At 35.7% G+C, this 20,307-nt stretch overlaps 2 protein-coding genes and 1 long non-coding RNA gene across 6 annotated transcripts; 2 read left to right on the top strand and 1 right to left on the bottom strand.

Moving 5' to 3' along the window:
- The first annotated feature begins 797 nt into the window (after nucleotides 1-797).
- Nucleotides 798-2,321, top strand: LOC113732162 (non-specific lipid transfer protein GPI-anchored 14). The gene is made up of 3 exons (XM_027257810.2): nucleotides 798-1,354; nucleotides 1,535-1,642; nucleotides 1,799-2,321. The coding sequence occupies exons 1-3, from the start codon at nucleotides 1,006-1,008 to the stop codon at nucleotides 1,954-1,956; spliced, it is 615 nt and encodes a 204-aa protein (XP_027113611.1). The 5' UTR covers nucleotides 798-1,005; the 3' UTR covers nucleotides 1,957-2,321.
- A 3,450-nt stretch (nucleotides 2,322-5,771) lies between these two features.
- Nucleotides 5,772-8,376, bottom strand: LOC140037250 (uncharacterized). Its single transcript, XR_011841169.1, has 3 exons — nucleotides 8,206-8,376; nucleotides 6,622-6,707; nucleotides 5,772-6,445 (listed from the first exon to the last, which is right to left on the bottom strand). It is a non-coding gene; the product is annotated as an uncharacterized lncRNA (long non-coding RNA).
- Nucleotides 8,377-10,229: 1,853 nt separating this feature from the next.
- LOC113732161 (uncharacterized) lies at nucleotides 10,230-17,769 on the top strand. 4 transcript variants are annotated; one of them, XM_072080171.1, is made up of 14 exons: nucleotides 10,230-10,489; nucleotides 11,060-11,222; nucleotides 11,470-11,672; nucleotides 12,422-12,491; nucleotides 13,133-13,329; nucleotides 13,776-13,851; nucleotides 13,958-14,041; nucleotides 14,118-14,197; nucleotides 14,795-14,921; nucleotides 15,098-15,121; nucleotides 15,202-15,252; nucleotides 15,347-15,505; nucleotides 16,251-16,383; nucleotides 17,013-17,769. In XM_072080171.1, exons 3-14 carry the CDS (start codon nucleotides 11,515-11,517, stop codon nucleotides 17,183-17,185), a joined length of 1,332 nt encoding a protein of 443 aa, XP_071936272.1. In that variant the 5' UTR covers nucleotides 10,230-10,489; nucleotides 11,060-11,222; nucleotides 11,470-11,514; the 3' UTR covers nucleotides 17,186-17,769. The 4 variants fall into 4 exon arrangements, with proteins under 4 accessions (XP_071936272.1, XP_071936271.1, XP_027113609.1 ...); XM_027257808.2 differs by having other exon boundaries at nucleotides 10,232-10,489; nucleotides 11,076-11,222; nucleotides 15,062-15,121; XM_027257807.2 differs by having other exon boundaries at nucleotides 10,232-10,489; nucleotides 15,062-15,121.
- Nucleotides 17,770-20,307: the final 2,538 nt, after the last annotated feature.

The raw sequence follows: 20,307 nt of genomic DNA, 5'->3' as shown, positions 1-20,307 counted from the left end.
ATGCCAAATTCTAAAACAATTATATGTTCTTTATTTAATTTCTAGGCACCTTCCCAAATTTATTTTTGATATTGGTTATGCTTTCTTCATTGGTTAGCTAATGCCCATTTTGATATACCTTTTCTTCTATTACATGAATTTCTACTTTCTCATTTTTTGGCCTTTTCTTTTCCACATAACTTTGAGCTATCTATTTTTAAGTAAAAGTTTGAGATGAAGTCATTCACATGCAAATTGACATCACATAGAATAAACAGAAACTGCAAACTGGCATGAAGCACAAAAATGGCACATAAAATCAACTATTTCTAGAACAGTTGACCACCAAGAAAGCTTTAAAAGGGATTAAATCCCTTCACCTACATTCTAATATCCAGACTTTCTTAGAAATGTCGTTAGCAGTTGCGTAGGCACCCGTTTGGGTCAATGATAGTTCAATCCCTTCAGGATTTTCCTTGAACCTCTTTCCCTTAGATCCCCTTTCCCTTAATATAGAATATGTGTATGTTTATCATTTTAAAAAAAAAAAAAAAAAAAAAGGCCCAGAACCGTTGCCTCTAGATAGTGGGTTGGTGAAGTGGGGCACTTTGTGAACACTTTCAGCCAATACTCTGACACTTGTAAACAAAAGCTCTTCAATTTTTTTTTCTTGTGAGGTCATCATATGCTGCCTTGAAATTTTAGGAAATCCTTGGAATATTAGAAAAATCTCTTCTACAGAGAACTGAAGAGTAAAGAATGTTTAAACACTTTTCAGCCACTAAAAACTGAGCATGATTGCCACCTCTCACTTTTTCATCCCAAAAAACATTTGTTTTCTTCTATCCGCCATGCTTTCATCAATCATGCTGTGCCAAGTAACACAAGGAAGTGAGCTTAATGATTCAACCGGATGAAAGGCAAAGATACAATATTTCATCTTTCCACAAGCACTTTTTGGCCTTCTCCCTATTTAATCTATATATTACATAACCAGGGGCTGCTAAACTTCTCATTCTCTAGCTTATGGCATTGAAAATGAAGTCGAATAAAGGGAAATTGTGTTTGATTACGCTAGCGTTGGTGTCACTGATGTTCGAATGTGCAATTTCTGATGATGCCAAGGATAAGCAAGAATGTACAAATGCTCTAGTTGGGCTAGCCACATGTTTACCTTATGTTGGTGGAAATGCAAAATTCCCAACACCAGATTGTTGCAGTGGTTTGAAAGAAGTCCTCAAGACCAACAAGAAGTGTCTGTGTCTCGTAATCAAAGATCGAAATGATCCAGACTTAGGCCTCAGCATCAATGTTACACTCGCTCTAGGCCTACCATCAGTCTGTAATGCCCCTGCCAATGTTTCTGAATGCCCTGGTGAGTAGACTTAGCCTATATTGAAGAACAAAAGCATTTAAACCGAAAATCCCAGAAATTTGAACTGACAATTCTTTTAGATAGAGCAGCATAATTAAGATCATTTTGATGATTATGCTGCTTTTATTTTTGCATCTTTGATTGCGATTATTTCCTCTGAATTTGGCTGTGAATATGCAGCTCTGCTCCACTTGGATCCTAATTCACCCGATGCACAGGTTTTCTATCAGAACGGTCATGCATCTAGCAGTATTGCTGGTAGTCCTGTAAGCGGTCCTACTGGAACAGGTACAGGAAACAAAAAGTATTTTATATACACAGTACAATTACAATAGGATACTTAATGGCTTAATTGGTGAATGGAATGTTCAAATGGATGATTTGGATGATTTCTGCAATTAGATTTAGTACAAGACTTGAACCATTTTACTGCTTTATTAACAGTTGGAGCAAGTCCTGCTGGTTCCCCTGCAGCAGCCAGTCCAGGACCAAACGCTAAACAGCACAGTGATGGAAATCGTAGTGGAAAGCAATGGTGTGGAGTGGAAGCTGTTGTTACCACTCTATTCTTGTGGTCTTTCACTTCAAACTTGATCATTTAAGACGAGCAAAAAATCAGATGATATGATTCTCCTTGCTGTTCGGAATACTGTACGTTGAGTTTTTCTCATTTTGCTCCAAGTTATGATCCTGGTGCTCATTGCTGCTGCTTGTTATCTTAGCTTTTTGATGATTGGTGAGCTTTTCTTTCCCCCACTGACCATCTACGGTTTTCTGGTTGGGAATCTTTTGTTGGAGTACATAGAAGATGAAGGGATCCTTCTAGTTCTAGCTGATTAGGTTCCTATGAAAAGAAAAAAGGCAGTTTATGGTAGTGGTACTTAGAGATAGGTCGGAATAATGTAGTTGAAAAGTGTAGACTTGGTTCTGCGATCAATAAAATCTTTAAGCGATCTCTTTTATGGAAGTTCTTGTACTGGAACCTTGAACCCCTGCACATATAAATCTCCAAGAATTCCAACACCAGTTTAACCTTGAGTATGTCTCTCATCCACATTTGTAAACATTACGCAATATGTAAAAGCTCAGACCAAAGACAATTCCAGTGCTGGATTAAATAGGTCATTGAGACTGTAAAAGCGGGTTTGAACTGAGCTGATCTCAGAGGATAAGCTGTCCTTGTAAGAGAATTAATAGATAATCCGACCTGAGCACTCCAAAATAGAAATTCAAGATTGACAAGGGTTTCTTCCTTGAGGTTACTCCGATGCTCAAATCAGATATGAGTTTTTTATTTTACGTTTGTGGAATACTGATGGAATTATTCAACCAGCTTTCAATTATATGAAAAATTTTATCTTTCCACTTGCACTTAACTATTTCCTTAAGCCTGGAGTTTAATACCAAGTCAAATTCCGGGCAAGATTCTTTCAATCGTATGATTCTTTCTCTTGTTGAGTGTGGTTCGTGTCCTGTTTCTGGTGCGTGCCATTTCTCCTCTTCAGCATTTTCAGTGCCTTGAAGCTATTTTTTCTCTTTCCATTTGATCAACTTTGAGAGTTTCTGGATTCAGAATCTTATGATCTGATGAATTTCACGAGCAAAACATTCAAGCACTTCATAGTAGTAGGTTGGAAATGGAATCCTTGAAGGATCCGATCTTGGTTCTATCATCAATATACCTTCATAATTAATGTGCTTTCTTCCCTACTTGCGTGGATGTTTTGGAAAGGACCCTTTATAATGCGCATCTTCAAGAACTGCAATCCAAACTTACCATCAGTTTTCACTGCATGACAAAATTGTCTGCACCATCAGTTTTTGTGAAGTAGATAGGATAACATGCAATCTGATCCATGTCCGTATTCACATGTGAGAGATTCCTTTAATCCTTTTGCTTGGATTAGGTTTCAGGTTTCAGAATCAACATTCTGTTTCTGAACCATTGATTCTGTCTACAATGTCCTCCATCAATCTACTAATGACTTGTACAAGCCAAGTTGAAGCCTGGCTTGCTTGTTTTTATTGTCCCCAGTGGCCAGTTTCCATCTTTTTTCCATTTTTAGCACAAAGTATTGCCAATTACTAGTTACAACTTACAGAAATACACAGACCTTGATAGTGCAAAGCCATACCAGTTTAGTTATAATTGGATGGCTCAAACAGGCAACCCTTTGCCGTTTACCGCAAGTCTATGTGAAATAGGCAAATTGCTACTTTATTTGGCCGCAAAACCAAAAGAAAAAAGAAAGTTAATTGCTAATGTCATCGTCAAAATCCTATCCCATTTTCCGACCATTTTTCCACGCTTCCCAAGATACAGCTTTAGATCGACAGCAAATTTGTGGTTGTACTTAGAAACATGAAGATGATTCCCTACCCAGATGCAGCTTGGCCCTGTATCATTTTCGATGCAGAATTTGTAAGCAAACTTTTTAACAAGTCCTCCACACTTCAAGTCAACAATGACCTCATGGCGAGCTGAGAGTGGCAGTTTTGAGGGCGGTGATAAAGGAAAATAGGACGCGGGGCTGGAGCGGTTGTCAGAACAACCGCTCCGGAAGTTGTAACACCATTTGTACATGGTGTAACATCATCTGTACAATGTGTAACAATTGAACAACAGCGAGTAAAATAAAACACCATTTTTGTGGGTCCCACACGGCGTGAAAATCGAGTTACAAGACGTGATCTGAACCGCACAAATTTTTTTAGCTTCATCCAGGCCGTCAACTGCCTGGGAAGAGACAACCGTCCAGGCCCCTCGTCCAGGAAAATAGGGGGTTGCTCAAATTCCGAGGCTCTGTAGATAATACTACTCCGGACTTCCTTAAAAAGATACTAACAGACGAATAACGTAATCAAAGCCGCAGAAGCTGCTTCATCAATTTCAAGAATACGCATTAATTACTGCTTTAGTATACTTATATTCTACTATTCCGTTCCTAGAGACGTCAAGTTAATAAATACGATTTAAAGTAGAACATCTTTTTATGTTGAGATAATATCAGAAACCTTCCTCCGATTTCTGACAATTTCGCTCGGCTCCTCTCAGGTTTAAACATTTACACTTATATCACTTGGCATAGTAAAGTACCTATAATGGTGAAGATAAACAATTCACAGTTTAAGACAACAGATTTATAAAGCCAAAACAAATCATATTTTTCTTTCTCGTGTCTATTTTCGCCCTTTTCTTTTCTAGATATTATATTACTATGCCATTTTTTATTATTTTCAGTTTTATGAATATTAGCAAACTGAGATTGTAAAATCACCAAAGGAGCAAAATATGTGTCAAATTAGAAAGAAATGAAGAGGCTCGCAATAATAGAGAAATAAATAATGAAATTGATTATTAAAATAAGAAAAATGACCAAAGATGCGAAATTGTAGTATTTTGTCTATTATCAAGAAAAAGTTTTGTAAAATATCAATAATTTGCATACGGATTTCTTTCGTTGGATTAGTAATTGTTGGTTATGATTTTGGTATAGAGGTGGAACTTATTTTTTTACTTCTTAGATGTTCATATTTTTAAGAACATAAAAGTGTTATAATGGTGGTTCTAGACTAGATTGCAAAGGTGTTGGAGTCGTTGAGATTTAATTTTGGAGCATAAAATTAGTTATCAATAAGTGAGGAGGGTATGTGTGTGTGTGTGTGTAACTTTTTTTTTCCATGACAAGCATTGATACTGTGTATGCAGTTTAGGATTTTTTTAGACAACTACTTGGACTTGGAACTAGAGTTTGTGTTTGGATAGTTGTTAAATATTAGGATAGCAGATGTGTGCAAAATATGAAAAAAAAGGTGATTCAGTTTATTATATTTTTCTTTTTTTATTTTGTACAAAAGGGTAGTTTAAGATTTTTAAGAGAGAATCTAACTTGTTGGGCTTACATTGTTATATAAATAGTAAAAATAAGGAGGTATATGTAATTTTTAAAACTTGAGAGGAGTTCTCTACAATAATTAAAAATCGTAGGGGAGGTTTGTACAATTACCCTTGTAATTTTCAAGTTCATAAATAAATTCATTTGCAAATAAACAAGTCAATATTGAACAAAATTTCAAACTCATTAAAATAATTATACGAGTTTGAACATTAGATATTTTGTTTAATTAGACTCGTTTATATCCTTATGGGCAAGGGCAGAATTTATTTTTGCCACTTTTCTAGAAATAATCTCCAGCAAAGACTTGTTTGGAAAATTTGGTTTGGAGATATAAGAAATAAGAGGTATGATGTGACGCCCCCGCTTCTCCCAAGGGCGAACCCTAGGGTATCGGCGGGACGCCTGCCTAACTTGCGCCAGGACTCGAAATTTCAAAACAATAAAAACTAGGTAAACCAAAAGCGTACTATTCACATTATAGCCGACTCCAACAAAAAATTCTATTTACATCCCCAAAAGCAGCGAGTCAATCCATTATATTACATTATGATAACAACCAGCAGGAAGTAGACCCTAAGGAGGGTCCTTATACAAACCACCAAAACAATAACAAACATCTTAATTGTCCAACTATTACAAACTAAACCTAACTATACTAGTGAATGTGCCAAGGAGTTTCCCCGCGTCGCCCCCTGCTAAGGAAAACAAAGGAAACGGGGTAGGCTATACGCTTAGTAAATAAACATGGGTAAAATCGTAAATTGCACATTTAGATAAACAACTATTTCACAAAATGTCAAGTCAAGTGCAAAAGTAACAATACAAATGAAGAATACAGGTTGGCTCCAAAGCCAAGTCGTTTGCCATGCGTGATCTCCTGCCGAGACTCCGTCGACCACAAATAAGGTCCGTAGAACTCCACTTGTACTCCCACCTAACACCTTATCACCCTCACTGGCCAGTCACCTCACAAACTTGCTCGAACGAACGAAATTGAGCTTTGTTCATAAACTCGGTTCACAAACTTGGTTCACAACTTGAACCTACAAACTTGGTTCACATTCTCGGTGAACCGGATTCACAAACTTGGTAACCTCAAACTAGGTTGGTATGGCTTCGACAAAGCCCCGGCTGGTTCGAATAGTCCATCTTGGTCAGAAGATCGACCCCAACTCACAAACGTCACCCCGAGCTACAAGTTCAAGGGGTTCAAACCCAAAACAATTCATTTAGACATGTCATGTATAAATATGCATGTAAATTAGGGTTTAGGTCGAATGCGATAAAGTACACCCTCGCCTAGGTACCCTTTCATTCACCTCAAAACACATAAGCAAGTTATATATACAAAACGGCCCGAATACTTACTTCAAAAGTACGTATTGCAAAAATGCAAGGATCACGTCACGTATACAGCTAGTAGGCCCCACCGGCACCGTCTAACCCGTCACCGTCTGAAACAGAAGATTGCATCACAATATATCACAAACGGCTACTAACATGCATAACTCAAGTAAAATGGCAAAATCGGCACATGCAAGTGCGGAAACGGCAAAATGGACACACGTACGCGCGGAAACGGCAAACGGAAACGGTCAGATTTGGCACCTAAAATCGTTTTGATCAAATTTCAGGCTACGGTTATCGGATCAAAGTACATGAGATACTGTTACGAAGCTAAAAAGAAGGGCTACAACTTTCATAAAGGCACCTCAGGTCAGATCCCAATGGAACTAGGACAAAAATGTGCAAAACAGTTCCAACCATTTCATTTCGGGTTATCAAACAGGCCCTGTTTGAAAGACCATAACTCACGACTCAGAAATTGGAATCAATAAATTCTAGAGTCAATAGAAAGCTTATTTATAAGGCTATAACTTTTGTGTTTTGACCAAAAGCTGAATCAGTATGGAGCATAGGGAAAAAGAGATTCAAAGTTCCTGTCAGAACTGTCCAAATCAGAAGGCAGTTCTGACAACCGATCTTGTTTTGGTCATAACTGAAGCTACGGAACTCGGATTCGGATGCACTTTATACCGTTTTGAAGTTAAAACCAAGATCTATATTTCTTATGAAGGGATCTACACCCAGTTCACAAGTTATCAAGACGGACAGAACATGGTCAGAAGCAAAATTAAAAAACGTAACACAATCCAGTGTACAAAACAGGTGCAAGTGTTTTGGCTATAACTCGGGTTACACTGATCCGTTTGACCTGAAATTTTGTAGGCATATGAAGGACTTAAGAGGCTACAACTTTCATGTTTTGAGAAACTTCTGAATCAGCACGTAGCATAAATAAAAATAGGACTTAAGTTCGGATTTGTGGACTGCTCTGTTCCAGTTTTGCCGGTTTCGAACGTCACAAACGCATGGTCCGTTGCTACGATTCTTATGCAAGCTTTCTAACCCAATTCCTACCAAATAAGCACACATATATTAACTTCTACATGGCTTACTAATGGGCCAAAACTTTCCCTCTAAGACCATAAAATTACCAAACACTAACCAAAATCCCTATCCTCACTCATTGGCACCATAGAACTTATTCCATCACTCATTGGCACCATAGAACTTATTCCAACAATCTACTAACCAAACCCTAACCAACTAAACTCTAGCCAAGCTAAACTAACCTAATGGAATGTAGGGTTTCATGGTCAAAATCTGATTTTACTAACAATTAACCACACAAGTGAAATTAACACATCATAGGCTCCATATACAAGCCAAACAATCATCCAAATCAACTTGAATAACTATGAAGCAAGAAACCCTAATTCTTTCATAAGTTTAACCGAAATTTGGGCAGCAATAAACCACTAAAATAAACCATCAATCAACACCATAAACACCACATGAATCATACAAGTTCATAATCACAACAAAACTTCACTTTCATGGCTTCAAAATTAATTCCCCAAGAGTTATCTTTCAAATCAAATGATTTACCTTCAATCCAACCTTGTTGATGATTAACCCACAACAATCAAGTAGCAAAGATGTTGTCTTCAACTCCAAGACCAAGATGGAAGCTAGAAGAAATTGAACTTGGAAGAACTTTCCCTTTCTCTCTTGCTCTCTCTCTCTCGGCCTCTCACTCTCTCTTTCTCTTTAGTTTCTTTTGTTTTGTTTCTAATGATTATCTTGCATAAGAAGATGATACATATAAGTCAAAGCCATGGAGGATATTTTCCATCCTAACCAATCACATAAAAGTTCCTCAATTGCCCTTTTAACTCCTTGCACTCCAACTATACATCAAATCAACTCTAGCCCTTAAACATTTATAATCTTTCAATTAACTCCATAGGTTACTAACTTAATCTAATCCAAATCACTTGACCACACTTAATTACTTTACTAATCACCCTCCTACATTAATCACCTATACTTAAACATACTTTATCCCACATAAAAGCAATTAAACAATAACCTTTTTGTCAAGGGCAAAATTAGGGTTTAAACCCAACTTAAAACTTCTAATCAATCTTAACACTAGAGGTTTTACTCATTTAGGGTTTCTACCCTTCTTAAAATTATTTAACCTATATAAAATGGATCAAATCCTATACTTACCCACACTAAAACACACACTAGCATAACTAACTTTAACCACCACTCGAACTTATGATTAATACAAAAACTAGGGTTTCAATCCTAACCCCAATTTAGGGTTTTCAAATTAGTCCCAAAACCTAATGTTACGGCACAAATAATGAATACAATCTAATATCAAACTTAAGAACTGATCGGGGTCTCACATATGATTCTAGAGTACTTTTCACTTGTCAAGAATTTAATGGAAGGACAACACAATTTTGATGAATTGAAATGTTAGTATGTTTCTTTTCGTATTTACTGAAGTGATTCTTTTAGCAATAACAAATTAATTTCTCAGCAAATAAGTACTATAAAGTTTGCAAAAAGAAAATGCGAAGGAGAAAAAAAAATAGTAATTAGATTGCATGAGGACCCAAAAACTATGTATGACATCGTGCTTTCTTTGTTGGGATAATTGCAGAAAACTCCCCTGATGTTTCTAACTATTTTGTTAACCTCCCTCTAAGTTTTAAAAATTATACTAACCTCCCATAAGATTAATTATCTTATAACATTTAGATCCAATCGATAATTAAAAAGTAATATTAAGAGAGAAAAAATAATATGATTCCATCATTGCCTCTCATCCGCTACATTATTTAATTTATTTAATACCAACCCATACATTAAAAAAACACTAAAATTTATTATTTATCATTAGGGATCAAATCGCATATAGTATCAAAAAATAGTATATCATGTTATATTTTTCACTTAATACAAGATTCAAATTGCTCTTTTACGTTATACACCATTATCAAATATTATCAAAAACAAATAATAAAAAAATTTGCAACCAAAATATTATAGAAATTAAATTTTAACATCATAAATATTTTTATGAATATATTAAGGTTAGTTACTAAGAATTTTATGGTATCAAAGTTCACTTTTTGATATATTTTGATTACAGATTTTTTGTTGTCAACCATGCTTGACGATGAGTTTATGATTGAAAAGAACAATTTAGATCTTACATTAAATAAATATATATATATAATGATATACTATTTTTTATGCCACATGTGATTTAATCCCTGATGATAAACAATAAATTATAGTATTTTCTTTAATATTTGGATGGATATTAGATTAATTAAATAATTTAGTAGATGAGGGGGCAATGATGGAATCATATTATTTTCTCTCTCCTAATATCCCTTTCTAATTGTTGGTTGGACCGACCTAGATGTTATAAAATAATAAATCTTAATGGAGGTTAATATAATTTTTAAAACCTGAAAGGAGGTCAGTGAAGTAGTTAGAAACCTCAGGGGAGGTTTTTGAAATTATACCTTCTTTGTTTTGTCGAGTTGCAAACATCCAGACAGTTCCCATCATGGACAGTTTCCACCATGGACAGTTCCAAGCGTTGAAACTTGAAAGGTAGTTGCATTACCAAGCAAACCGCCGTAATGAGAAAGAACAAAACGAAACAAACTATAGTTCACACTTGTTATCACAAGCTTCTTCACCGGCAAAGCTTTAATGAAATACAAGAATCTCTCTTTCTTTCGCACTTTTCCCTTTTCTTAGCAGTTCAGTGTATTCTTTTTCCATTAAATAGAGGAAAGAAAAAGGTGCAATTCTCCTCGAGAAATGCTTGTGTGAGTTCTTGCATAATTCTAGACAGGTACTGTGAGTTCCCTATTTCTTGGAAATGAAAATCTGAAACTTGTTCCATGTTGATAGATTCTAACCAACAGGTATTGAAAGGGGTCTTGACGCTTGCAGGTTGATTTGCTTGCACCATGAATGCATAATAAACCATGCATTTCTCAAAGAAACATATTTTGTTTGCTTATTTTTCCTTTTTCATGTTTTCTCTCTCATTTGTTTTTTCCTCTCTTAAATATGGGCTAAATTGGACGCAGATAACCATTTATTACTTAATAGCAGCTGCTTATATGGTTTTGATGAATTCATTATCGTGATTTTTTTTCTTTTTACCAGGAATGTTGGTTTTTCCCTTTGTGCCTTTGTGGTTTCTTCTAACCATGGAAAATTTGGGCACTGATTGAGCCAACTTTCTTGGATTTTCTCTTGATAGATTGAACAAAATAAATATCATGGAAATGATTATGGGGATCGATGCAGAAATATATTCCTCAGTGTCCAGCTATTGGAAAGTTACTTAATTTATAGTATCTGTTATCTCAAAGCAACAATCACTCAGAATCATTACTAAAGGATTTGCGTGTAGTCTTTGTCTTGTGCAGGGGCAAATGACATCCTTAGCCTCAGACAGACTGCCAAAGTTAAATTCATCCCTTATATTAGGAAATCCTAGCAGACTACCAGTCCTCTAGGATTGAACTTCTTGCTTAGATTTCCAAGTTGCTATGGCGGTCTTTTGAATTTTTAAGGTAAGTCAAAAGTGTAGTGGGATTCTGAATTAAAGGTAGTATAAATGTATAATCCATTCATCAGCCTGTCTCGGACAAGGTTCAAAGAGTTCAACTTTTTGTCCTTGCGGAAGACTACATTACTGCTATTTTAGCAAGTTGAATGATAAAAAGATGTGTCATTTGAAGATTGCATATTAGATTAGTACCGTTTAGATGGTAGCTGTTGTTGTGTATAACTTTTTCTGAAACTTCTTGTTTATTGCAGGGTCTCCACTAATTGCTATAGTGAATAGCAAGCCTGTTAAACATTATGATCAGCAATACTGAAGATGAGGAATTGGGCGCCAAGCCCCTCAGGAGGTTATCTGTCTTCTATTATGGTGTAGGGCACATGCTGAATGACATAACATCTGCCTGCTGGTTCACTTATCTCTTGGTCTTCTTGACTGATATAGGATTATCCCCAAGGTTTGTTTTTTTTTCCTGACTAATGAATTTTTCCATTTCCAGATCTTTCTTTTTCTGGTTTGCTTGTGCATGTTAATTACCTAAAAAGTGCTCAAATGTATTACTGCAAAATCACTTTCAAGAATCTTCAAAGCTGCACGTTCCTATTTGGCTGAATAATGGAATGCAATTATGTTCTGAGTTGCTCAGAAACTGTTTTGGTTTTTCATGACAGAAAGCCCTTCGGGTATGATAAGAATGCTTTTTAATTTACAATTTTCCTCCTGATGGTTCTCTTCCACATTGCTGTTTTAGCACAACTGTGCTTTAGAGGATGGCATGTTCTGAAACTCTCTCTTTTTTTTTTTACTTGGATCCTTGTCTGCATTTATCCAATTGATTGTCTTGGTAAGAATTTAGCAATCTTTTAGCCGTTGAAATCCTATATTAACAGTAATTTACTGCATTCTACCACTTTAGATTTTATTAGTTAACAGAAAAGAGAAACAGAGTTGGAATAAACTCCTTTGCACTAAAGAATCATAAATTGTTTCTTTTCCTGTTGAGGGAGGAATGAGTAGAGTTACTATCTCTTTCTGTTCAATCTGGATATTGGTTTACCTGGTATCTTGAACTTGTTTCATTGATTTATTTTGGATTGATTTTCCGTATCTTGTCGGATCCTATGCTCTTCTTTTCATGATTTATTTTATCAGTTTTTTTGGCAAGATATGACTATTTCTAATCCATTTGCCATTTCTGTTTGACAGTGATGCTGCAGTTGTTATGCTTTCTGGCCAGGTAGCTGATGGCTTTACCACCATATTTGCTGGTGAATTGGTATGTACCAAGATAACACAATTCAGAAACATTTTAGATTTTTGTATTTTAGGAGTTCCTATCATGATTTTACTTTCATGCTTGAAACACTGTGCTGTGGAGAAATATATCCAATCAATCTGTCTTCTGAGCCATTTTTCACTTGTTATGTTTCTTTCTCATAAAAGCAGAGAATAAATGGAAGATTTGTGCTTGTAATTTTACAGGTTGTTGTAGCATTCTGAGCATAATATAGTAGTTGATTTGTAAAGAAATTAGAAGTGGACTTGTCTGATTGTATCCTTGTTGAAAATCCTGTAACCGCTTCTAACCATCACATAAGCTTATTGCATAGAAAACATAAATCTAGGAAACTCAAAATTCAGAGAAAGCAGGAATATGGGATAGCTCTAAATATGCTGCTGTGCATGGAGTGACCCTCATCAGATGCGTTATGCTTGTTTATCCAACCTTGCTTGTTTAACTGGTCCGTGGCACATGATTTCACAACCAATGCAACTAGTGTAAGAAATGATTTTTCCTGAATTTCTAAATTTTACATGGCGGGAATCAGATCCAAGTACCTCTAGGAAAATCTTCATCATCCATGAAACTTATTTCAAACCTTGAATATCCTAATAACTTAATATTTCACATTCTAGATTGACAGGTTTGGACACTTCAAAATATGGCATGCTGCTGGATCACTTTTAGTTGCAATTTCATTTTCTTCAGTCTTTGGTGGTTGCCTCCCGTGCAAAGTTCTTGGTTCCAGTTCTTCAACTCTGAAAACTGTTGGATATAGCACATTTGCTGCAATCTTCAACGTGGGTTGGGCTGCTACTCAAGTGTCGCATATGTATTGACTCCTGCTCAAGTTTAATCGGACAACTGTAATTGGTTTCCTTGTGCATATCTGCCCACCCATATGATCCATTTTATGGATATGCACTGTCATAATTGCCTTAGTTTCTGTATAAATGCAAAGATTGCTATAGTCTATGATTTCACCAAGTGTTAGACATGAACGTCCCTTTTCTCTCTAAGCTAGATGGATAACAGTCCTGGGCTATTAGTTCTCCTATATGTATGGGAATTCCTCTACCATATATTCTTCTTCATTTTAAGCATCCCAAGGAGTATATAACCAAGTTTTGACATTGATCTGCAAGAGTTCACCAAAGTCAAATGCCAGTTCTTAAGAAAAGTCAATTACACTACTTTTCCTTGCTGTGCTGTTGCATTAAAGTTAGTTAATGGTTTTTTCCCAAAAGAAATGACTGTATGGCTGATGACTCATTGAAGGTCAATGGTGAATTGCATCACACTAAATTCAACAACTAGAGTAGTTTTAGCTAGCTGCCGCAATGCTTTTACAATGGTTAGAAGCTCTCTCTACTGCTCAAAGCTTAACTTTGTTTATGCTTTCAGTAAATTAATCAATTTATGTTTTTCTCTGCCTTTTACCCTGAACTTTTTGTTGGAAGGTTGCCAACCTTAGCTTGTATGCAGTTGCATTCTTTGTCTTCAAGGTCAAAACATCAGGAACACCAATTTCTGTTGAGAATCAGGTTTCTGAAATTCCAGAATGTGCTTTCTTTTTTACTTTCTTTCATTTATGTTCTGAATTTCCTAAAATTGGAGCAGTACCGCTGGATTGCATACATATCAATAGCCATTGGATGCTGCTTTGTGGGCGTATTTCATCTTGGAACTCAAGAACCAAGGTTTGTCATGTATTCTAATCTTTATTTGGCTATTTAAGGACTTATGAGCTCTAAGGTGAATGTATTCTGTCACTTAAGGGAGTACTTTCTTCAGTTTTACGTTGATCGCGAAAGCATAAAGTAAGCATCTCATCTTATTCCTTGGATTTTATTTGAAGTTGGGGAAGGGTGGGGGAAAGAATTATTCATCCCTAGAAAATTATGGTCATAACTCTTTAAGCCTCTGCATTTGAGGGGTGATCTTGACCCATGGAAAACTTGAACTCATAATGTTATAGTCAGTAGGTCATGCACACTAGCTAGAAAACTATAAATTTTAGATAACATAATTGTTAATTGTTTTTTGACTGTTCCATTGGAAAAGATGCTTCTTGTGCTGGAAATTATCTTGAGATATTTTCTTTTTTCATTTCTTTGTAGTCCTTTTCTTTTGGGTTGAATCATAAATAAAAAACAAATGGGAGGATATCTGAACATAAAGGCCTCATCCCATGTTTAGCACTTCTTTCTCAGAAGCAGAAAACAAAATCTTTCCTTATCTTTTTTATTTTTTGGGATTATCTGCTATTAGTTGCATTACTTAATATTTTTGTGCAGATTGAAACAAGATGCTCACGGAAAGGGTTATGCTCGAATTTATTGGACATACTGGTTTAAGAAAATTCTGTACTACCAAGTTGCTCTTGTATATGTGCTCACTAGACTAGTAACCAATGTTTCTCAGGTCAGTACAGAGTCAAATGTCAGCTACTTTATCGATTGTCTGAAAAATCATTTGAAGAGTGCTAGACTGCTAGGTACATGAGCTTAGTGCATTATCTGAATTCTCATGTATTTTGGTTTCTGGTTACATCCGTGGCTTAGGCGTATCTGGCCTTCTATGTCATCGATGATCTTCAGATGCCCCAGTTTTCAAAAGCTTCGGTAACTCACTTAATACTAATCATTTTACAATGTTAGCATTTTCGCTCTTTTACTGATAGTTCTTCTTTAAAAATGTTTAGGTTCCTGCTGCCATCTACATTTGCAGCTTCATTGTATCGGTCCTGCTACAGGTTTCTTTCAAATCTTAAAACTGTTTTTGTTTTTGTGCATAGTCCTTGTCTATATGTTTTGTATAAAACATCCTGCATTTCTCTCTGTATCTAGGAAATGACATGGACTGGGCCACGCTTAAAGTCCTTTTATTCTGCTGGAGGACTACTATGGCTATTTTGTGGTGCAGGAATATTTTTTTTACCAAGAAGCCTGAGTTATTTGATGTACTTCTTGTCAATTGTTATTGGAATTGCAAATGCCCTCATTATGGTAAGCAGTAAGTTCTGTTTTAGGCTTTTAGCGCTTCTGCCCCCATAGAGGTATTCTGGAACTTTAGATGAAGTGAACTGAAAGATGTAGAATCGGTATTTTTATTAATCAACCTGAAGTCTGAACCATCCACACCAGGCCAAGTATGAGTAGAGGTGTTAATCTTTCTCGTGTTAATCTCTCAATTTGAGATTACACTGGCATTTAAGTCCTGGAACTTCCAGAGTAGATCTAGCTGTCAAATTTCCATTCTCGTTAGAATATCTGAAGAAGTGCATTTCAGCAGGAATTTCTCGGTTAAAAAGGTGGTTTTATATGTTAATTTGTGATAAAGGTTCACTACTCAACCAATTAACATATAGAAAACTACAACATTGCAAGTTGAGAGATCAAGTGTAATGAAGATCATACTAAATAAGTATTCATTTCAATGGGCCTCTTGATCTTCAGATATACTTGATAAGATTTTCAAGGCTAGATGAGCTGGATATTAATTAACCAATCAGTTCTGTGGCTTAGAAAAGCTTTTAGCGTTTATGAAAGTTGGGAAATTCTTAGAACTTTGTATCAGTTGAATCCTATACACTTGAAATATTAGTCCTTCATCTCACTGGGCAAACTCTAAATCCAATGTAAGTATATTAATCAGACACCTGTCTCAATCATGAAGAAGAAACAGGATAATGAGTTTTTGTACTGCATTTATATCCTGTTATCACACCAATGTTTATTTTGCAACATCTAGGTGACCGGAGTAAGCATGCAAAGTTTCCTAGTCGGTGAGGATGTCCATGGCTGTGCATTTGTTTATGGATCATTGAGCTTTCTGGACAAAATTTCATGTGGAGTAGCACTATGCATTCTTGAATCATACCAAAGTAAGCATCAAGTATCTTTTTGCTTTGCACCCAACTTCGCTTTATTATTTACCTGTCCTCTGTGTATGATTTGATGTGTGGTTTTGAATTTCAACATCCTACAAGTAGTAGTGAACTAATTGCAATTAAACTTGTAAAGTTTCTCTTGCAGCTAACACTTTTTAGTGGCTTTCACTGACTTCGGGAATCATATATTGAAATATGTACTAGCAGGGAGTAAAGCTTTCATGCAACCACCAGCCTTCACCAATGCATTAAAGCTTGGTTTGCCACATTAAAGTGGCTCTACTCGAAAAATCCAGGCGGGTGCATAGTGCACCCGTCTTGTCCGGTGGTGGTTTAGTCCCCTCCGAATTACCCTGAGACCTCTTCAGGTCCTCTCCCTCCCCCTTAGTGTAGGATAATCTATCGTATCGACAAAAAAAAAAAGGGAGTAAAGCTTTCATGCAAGTCTTTTTCTTTTCAGTTTGATCTTCAATATTTTTACTTGGTCAACAGCTCATTTTCTCCTCTTAGTGATAATTCTCTGCCAGCTTTCTCTTATGCATTTAATCTTTTCGTTTTGGCGGTTTAAGGACAAATGCGATTCAATGACCAGCATCACCGACTTAGTTTTCATTTTTATGCAGATTCATCAACCAAAGTACATTCCTGTAGCCCGACAAACTCCTGTTTCTCTGTTGCTAGATTTGGATTAGGTTTTGTTCCTGCTGCTTGTGCACTCTTTGGTGTGGCAGTTACATGCAGCATGAAGATCCAGCCCCCCACTCCAAAGCCTTTGATGGAACCCTTATTGGCATAGATTTCACAAGACATCAAGTTAAATGTACAGCAACTCTCAATAGAAGAAACATACGCAGACAATGATCAAATGAAACGGATCGCTTTTGACTACCAATTCAAATGCAGCTCCTCATTTTCTCACTGCAATCCTAGCAGCTCTACTCATTGATGATGTTACACTTTTTGTTTGCACTGTTTACTCTTTTCTTGCCTGATTGCAGACAAAGGGTTTTGTGGTTCTTGCAGAAAAAGTTGAATACAGGAATTTGCAAACTAGGAAAAATATAACATTTATACACACTCTCTCTTGCAAACATTTATGACATTTATAACACTTATCCTTATGCTTGTAAGTTATATTCTTGATTGTCAGCCTTTAGCAAGTTCTTCATTTGCTCACAGTAATGCTTGGATGCTTGAAGTTTTTACATGGTTAGAAACCGTGAGATTTCATTGTACTTTTCAAAAACCAAATAGGATCAAAAGTCTTCATAGTAGTGGAGGAAAGAAAATCAACACTTTCTTCCTTCATTGAATGTATTTTGGTTGGCATATGTATTTTCTCATCAGCTGTCTTATTTAGTTAATGTTTTTATTGGGCTATGACTCATTTTTCAGTTTTTTCTTGTTTCCTTTTTCCTACTGATGTACAAGTACAAAATTCTAGTTTTTGGAAACTAGTATTGCATTTGCATTCAAATTTAATGATGAGCAATGTTGTAAGGGAAACTTCATCTAGCAGTAAAAGCGACAAGGTGGAGGATCAGACAAGCAACTGTATGTATAATCAATTAATTTGTGTGGTGAGGAAAAATAGTCACCAAAAAGGTTTAGTCCAAGAATATTTTGCAGAAGGAAAACAAAGGAAACCATGTTCCATTTGAGATTCAAGGGTTTGGGAGTTTAAATAAAGGGATAATTTTAGAAACCTCCCCTGAGATTTCATAAAATGTCACTTCGCTCCCTTGAGGTTTTCAAAATCTCACTTAGCGCCTCTCGAATTGACATTTTGGTAACATTATCTGCCCTTTTAACCAAAAGTAATATTAGAAAATTCATGTTTGAGGAGAGAGACCATTTTAGTGCCCTTAATACCCTTAGGCTATAAAAAAAATGAACATTTTACAAACCAAGAAAAAAAAAGTGCTAAATTGAAACCATCTTGAAAGTGAGGAGATGAAAGTTGATAAGGATTTATGTTACCGTCAATGGTCACTTTTATAGTAGAAAAAGATAGTAAAAGCAAATACTATTCTTTAAACTATTTCAATAAATAAAACCTTCCATAGTGTTGAAAGCAATTAGCACATAAAACTCATATATTTGAGCAAAAAAAAACTCAACAATAGATGAAATTCAATTTCAATATTATACAAATAATTTACTCAAAATAGACCGATTTTTTTTTATGGGAGTGAAAGATTAAATTTTTATTATAAACAGAAAAAGTCAGAATTTGAAAAATCACAAAGTTCGAAGTTTCAATTACTTCATTTCTCTCGTGCTCTACATGAATAGAAACAAATAAATAGATAAATATAGTTGTGAAACACAAAAAAAGGAGAGAAAAAAAAGAACATGCAGATATTCTTTTCCAAATGTGCTGAATATTTCATTGATTAAATTCTATATTTCATTGACATTTGCACTACAATTATATGTATGTATGTATAGACATTATTAAATAAAAGTAGAAAATTTAGAAAAAGAAAAACAAGTTTAGAAAGTTTAAATATGAGAGTATTATTAACAATTCTTCACCTTTGATATTGCCATATAGTGTCATTATCACTACAAGGGTGCGAAGCGAGATTTTGAAAAACTCAGGAGAGCTAGGTGATATTTCGCGAAACCTTAAGGGAGGTTTCTGAAATTATACCAAAAACTAATCCACCATGATTTGTTAGGTAGGAGTATGTTTTTATCATTATGCGAAAAAGATGTACTTAACATTCCTCTCTCATGTATAGGGTTTGCAAAAAAAAAAAACCAAAGTACACTAATACATAAATAGGAAAGTTTGATAAACATGTAAATGAATACTTCTTCAGTCTAGATTTTTTGGTGGTTTATTGTTGTTTAATCTAATTATCCTTCTACACTCTTGCAACATGTAATCATGCTACTCAAATGACTACTATTTAGTTAGTTATGAGGATTCCATTAACCATCGTACTCAAAGGATATGGTTTTCATGGTTTTATAGACTGAAGTGGCTCAATATATAATTTAGAGACCAACTTAGATGTCGAGATAAAGTTAAAGGATGCAAAATGGTATTAACTCATATATAATTGTCACTATTGACTCATTATTTCTTTTTAGAGCAAATTATCAGGATGGCCATTAAACTTTTGCAATCATCGAGTTTTAGTCATTGAACTATTAAAAGTTTGATTTTGGCCACTGAAATGTCTAAAGTTAAGATTCAAGGCCATTCCGTTAGATTTAGCCGTTAAGTATGCCAGATCTGATTGGCCGTGCGATTCCCAAGACAAAAGGAAGGGGTAATTTAGGAAGTTTGACATGCATCTTCTTCTTCTTCTTATTCTATGAACCTAAAGAAGGAGTAACCAAGAAACCACAAAATCTGTTGCTACTGCAACGAGGGAGAAGGAAATGGAAGAAGCTAAACTTGGGTTAGAGGAAGTAGCAGCAAGCTGCCTCCTCTACCTCCATCGCCGTCCACAGCCTCCATCCTCTAGTCCATTCATCGGTTGCGTATGCCTATCTCGATGGTTTCAACCAGTTCTCCTTCTCCTGAAGACAAAATTAGCCAAGCAACAGTCACAAAAGCAGTAAAAGCTCTTATGAAATGGAGAAAATTCCACCCGAGAACAACCCATCATAAACCAGCTGCAGGAGAAGAAGAAAAGTAAGGCTCTACTTGGATTGCATTTTCCATCCGAAAATGCTATCTTCTGCAGAATGGGTCCCACAAATTTTCAACGGAAAGCATCCAACATTTTTCACAGCGTCGGAAATTACCCACCAAAAAACACTTGAACGTTACAACTGTAGCAGACAAGACATATAACTGTGAAAGCCTCACTTTATTTCCTTTCTGCTAAACGGTCAGGAATCTTGCAACATCACCCATTTGGCTTAACTTTTGAATCAAAAGATAGCCTTTGAACCGTA

This window comes from Coffea arabica, chromosome 2e (genome assembly GCF_036785885.1).
Source record: "Coffea arabica cultivar ET-39 chromosome 2e, Coffea Arabica ET-39 HiFi, whole genome shotgun sequence".
Classification (NCBI taxonomy): domain Eukaryota; kingdom Viridiplantae; phylum Streptophyta; class Magnoliopsida; order Gentianales; family Rubiaceae; genus Coffea; species Coffea arabica.
Note: the sequence above shows the minus strand (reverse complement) of the source record. Positions and strands in the feature narration are given on the sequence as shown.

Bases quoted from the DNA above. Each gene is read 5' to 3' on its own strand.
- LOC113732162 (XM_027257810.2), top strand. From the start codon at position 1,006: ATGGCATTGAAAATGAAGTCGAATAAAGGGAAATTGTGTTTGATTACG. The intron at 1,355-1,534 runs GTGAGTAGACTT...GTGAATATGCAG, and splicing joins CAATGTTTCTGAATGCCCTG to CTCTGCTCCACTTGGATCCT. The intron at 1,643-1,798 runs GTACAGGAAACA...CTTTATTAACAG, and splicing joins AAGCGGTCCTACTGGAACAG to TTGGAGCAAGTCCTGCTGGT.
- LOC113732161 (XM_072080170.1), top strand. From the start codon at position 11,515: ATGATCAGCAATACTGAAGATGAGGAATTGGGCGCCAAGCCCCTCAGG. The intron at 15,506-16,250 runs GTAAGCAGTAAG...TGCAACATCTAG, and splicing joins TTGCAAATGCCCTCATTATG to GTGACCGGAGTAAGCATGCA. The intron at 16,384-17,012 runs GTAAGCATCAAG...ATTTTTATGCAG, and splicing joins CATTCTTGAATCATACCAAA to ATTCATCAACCAAAGTACAT.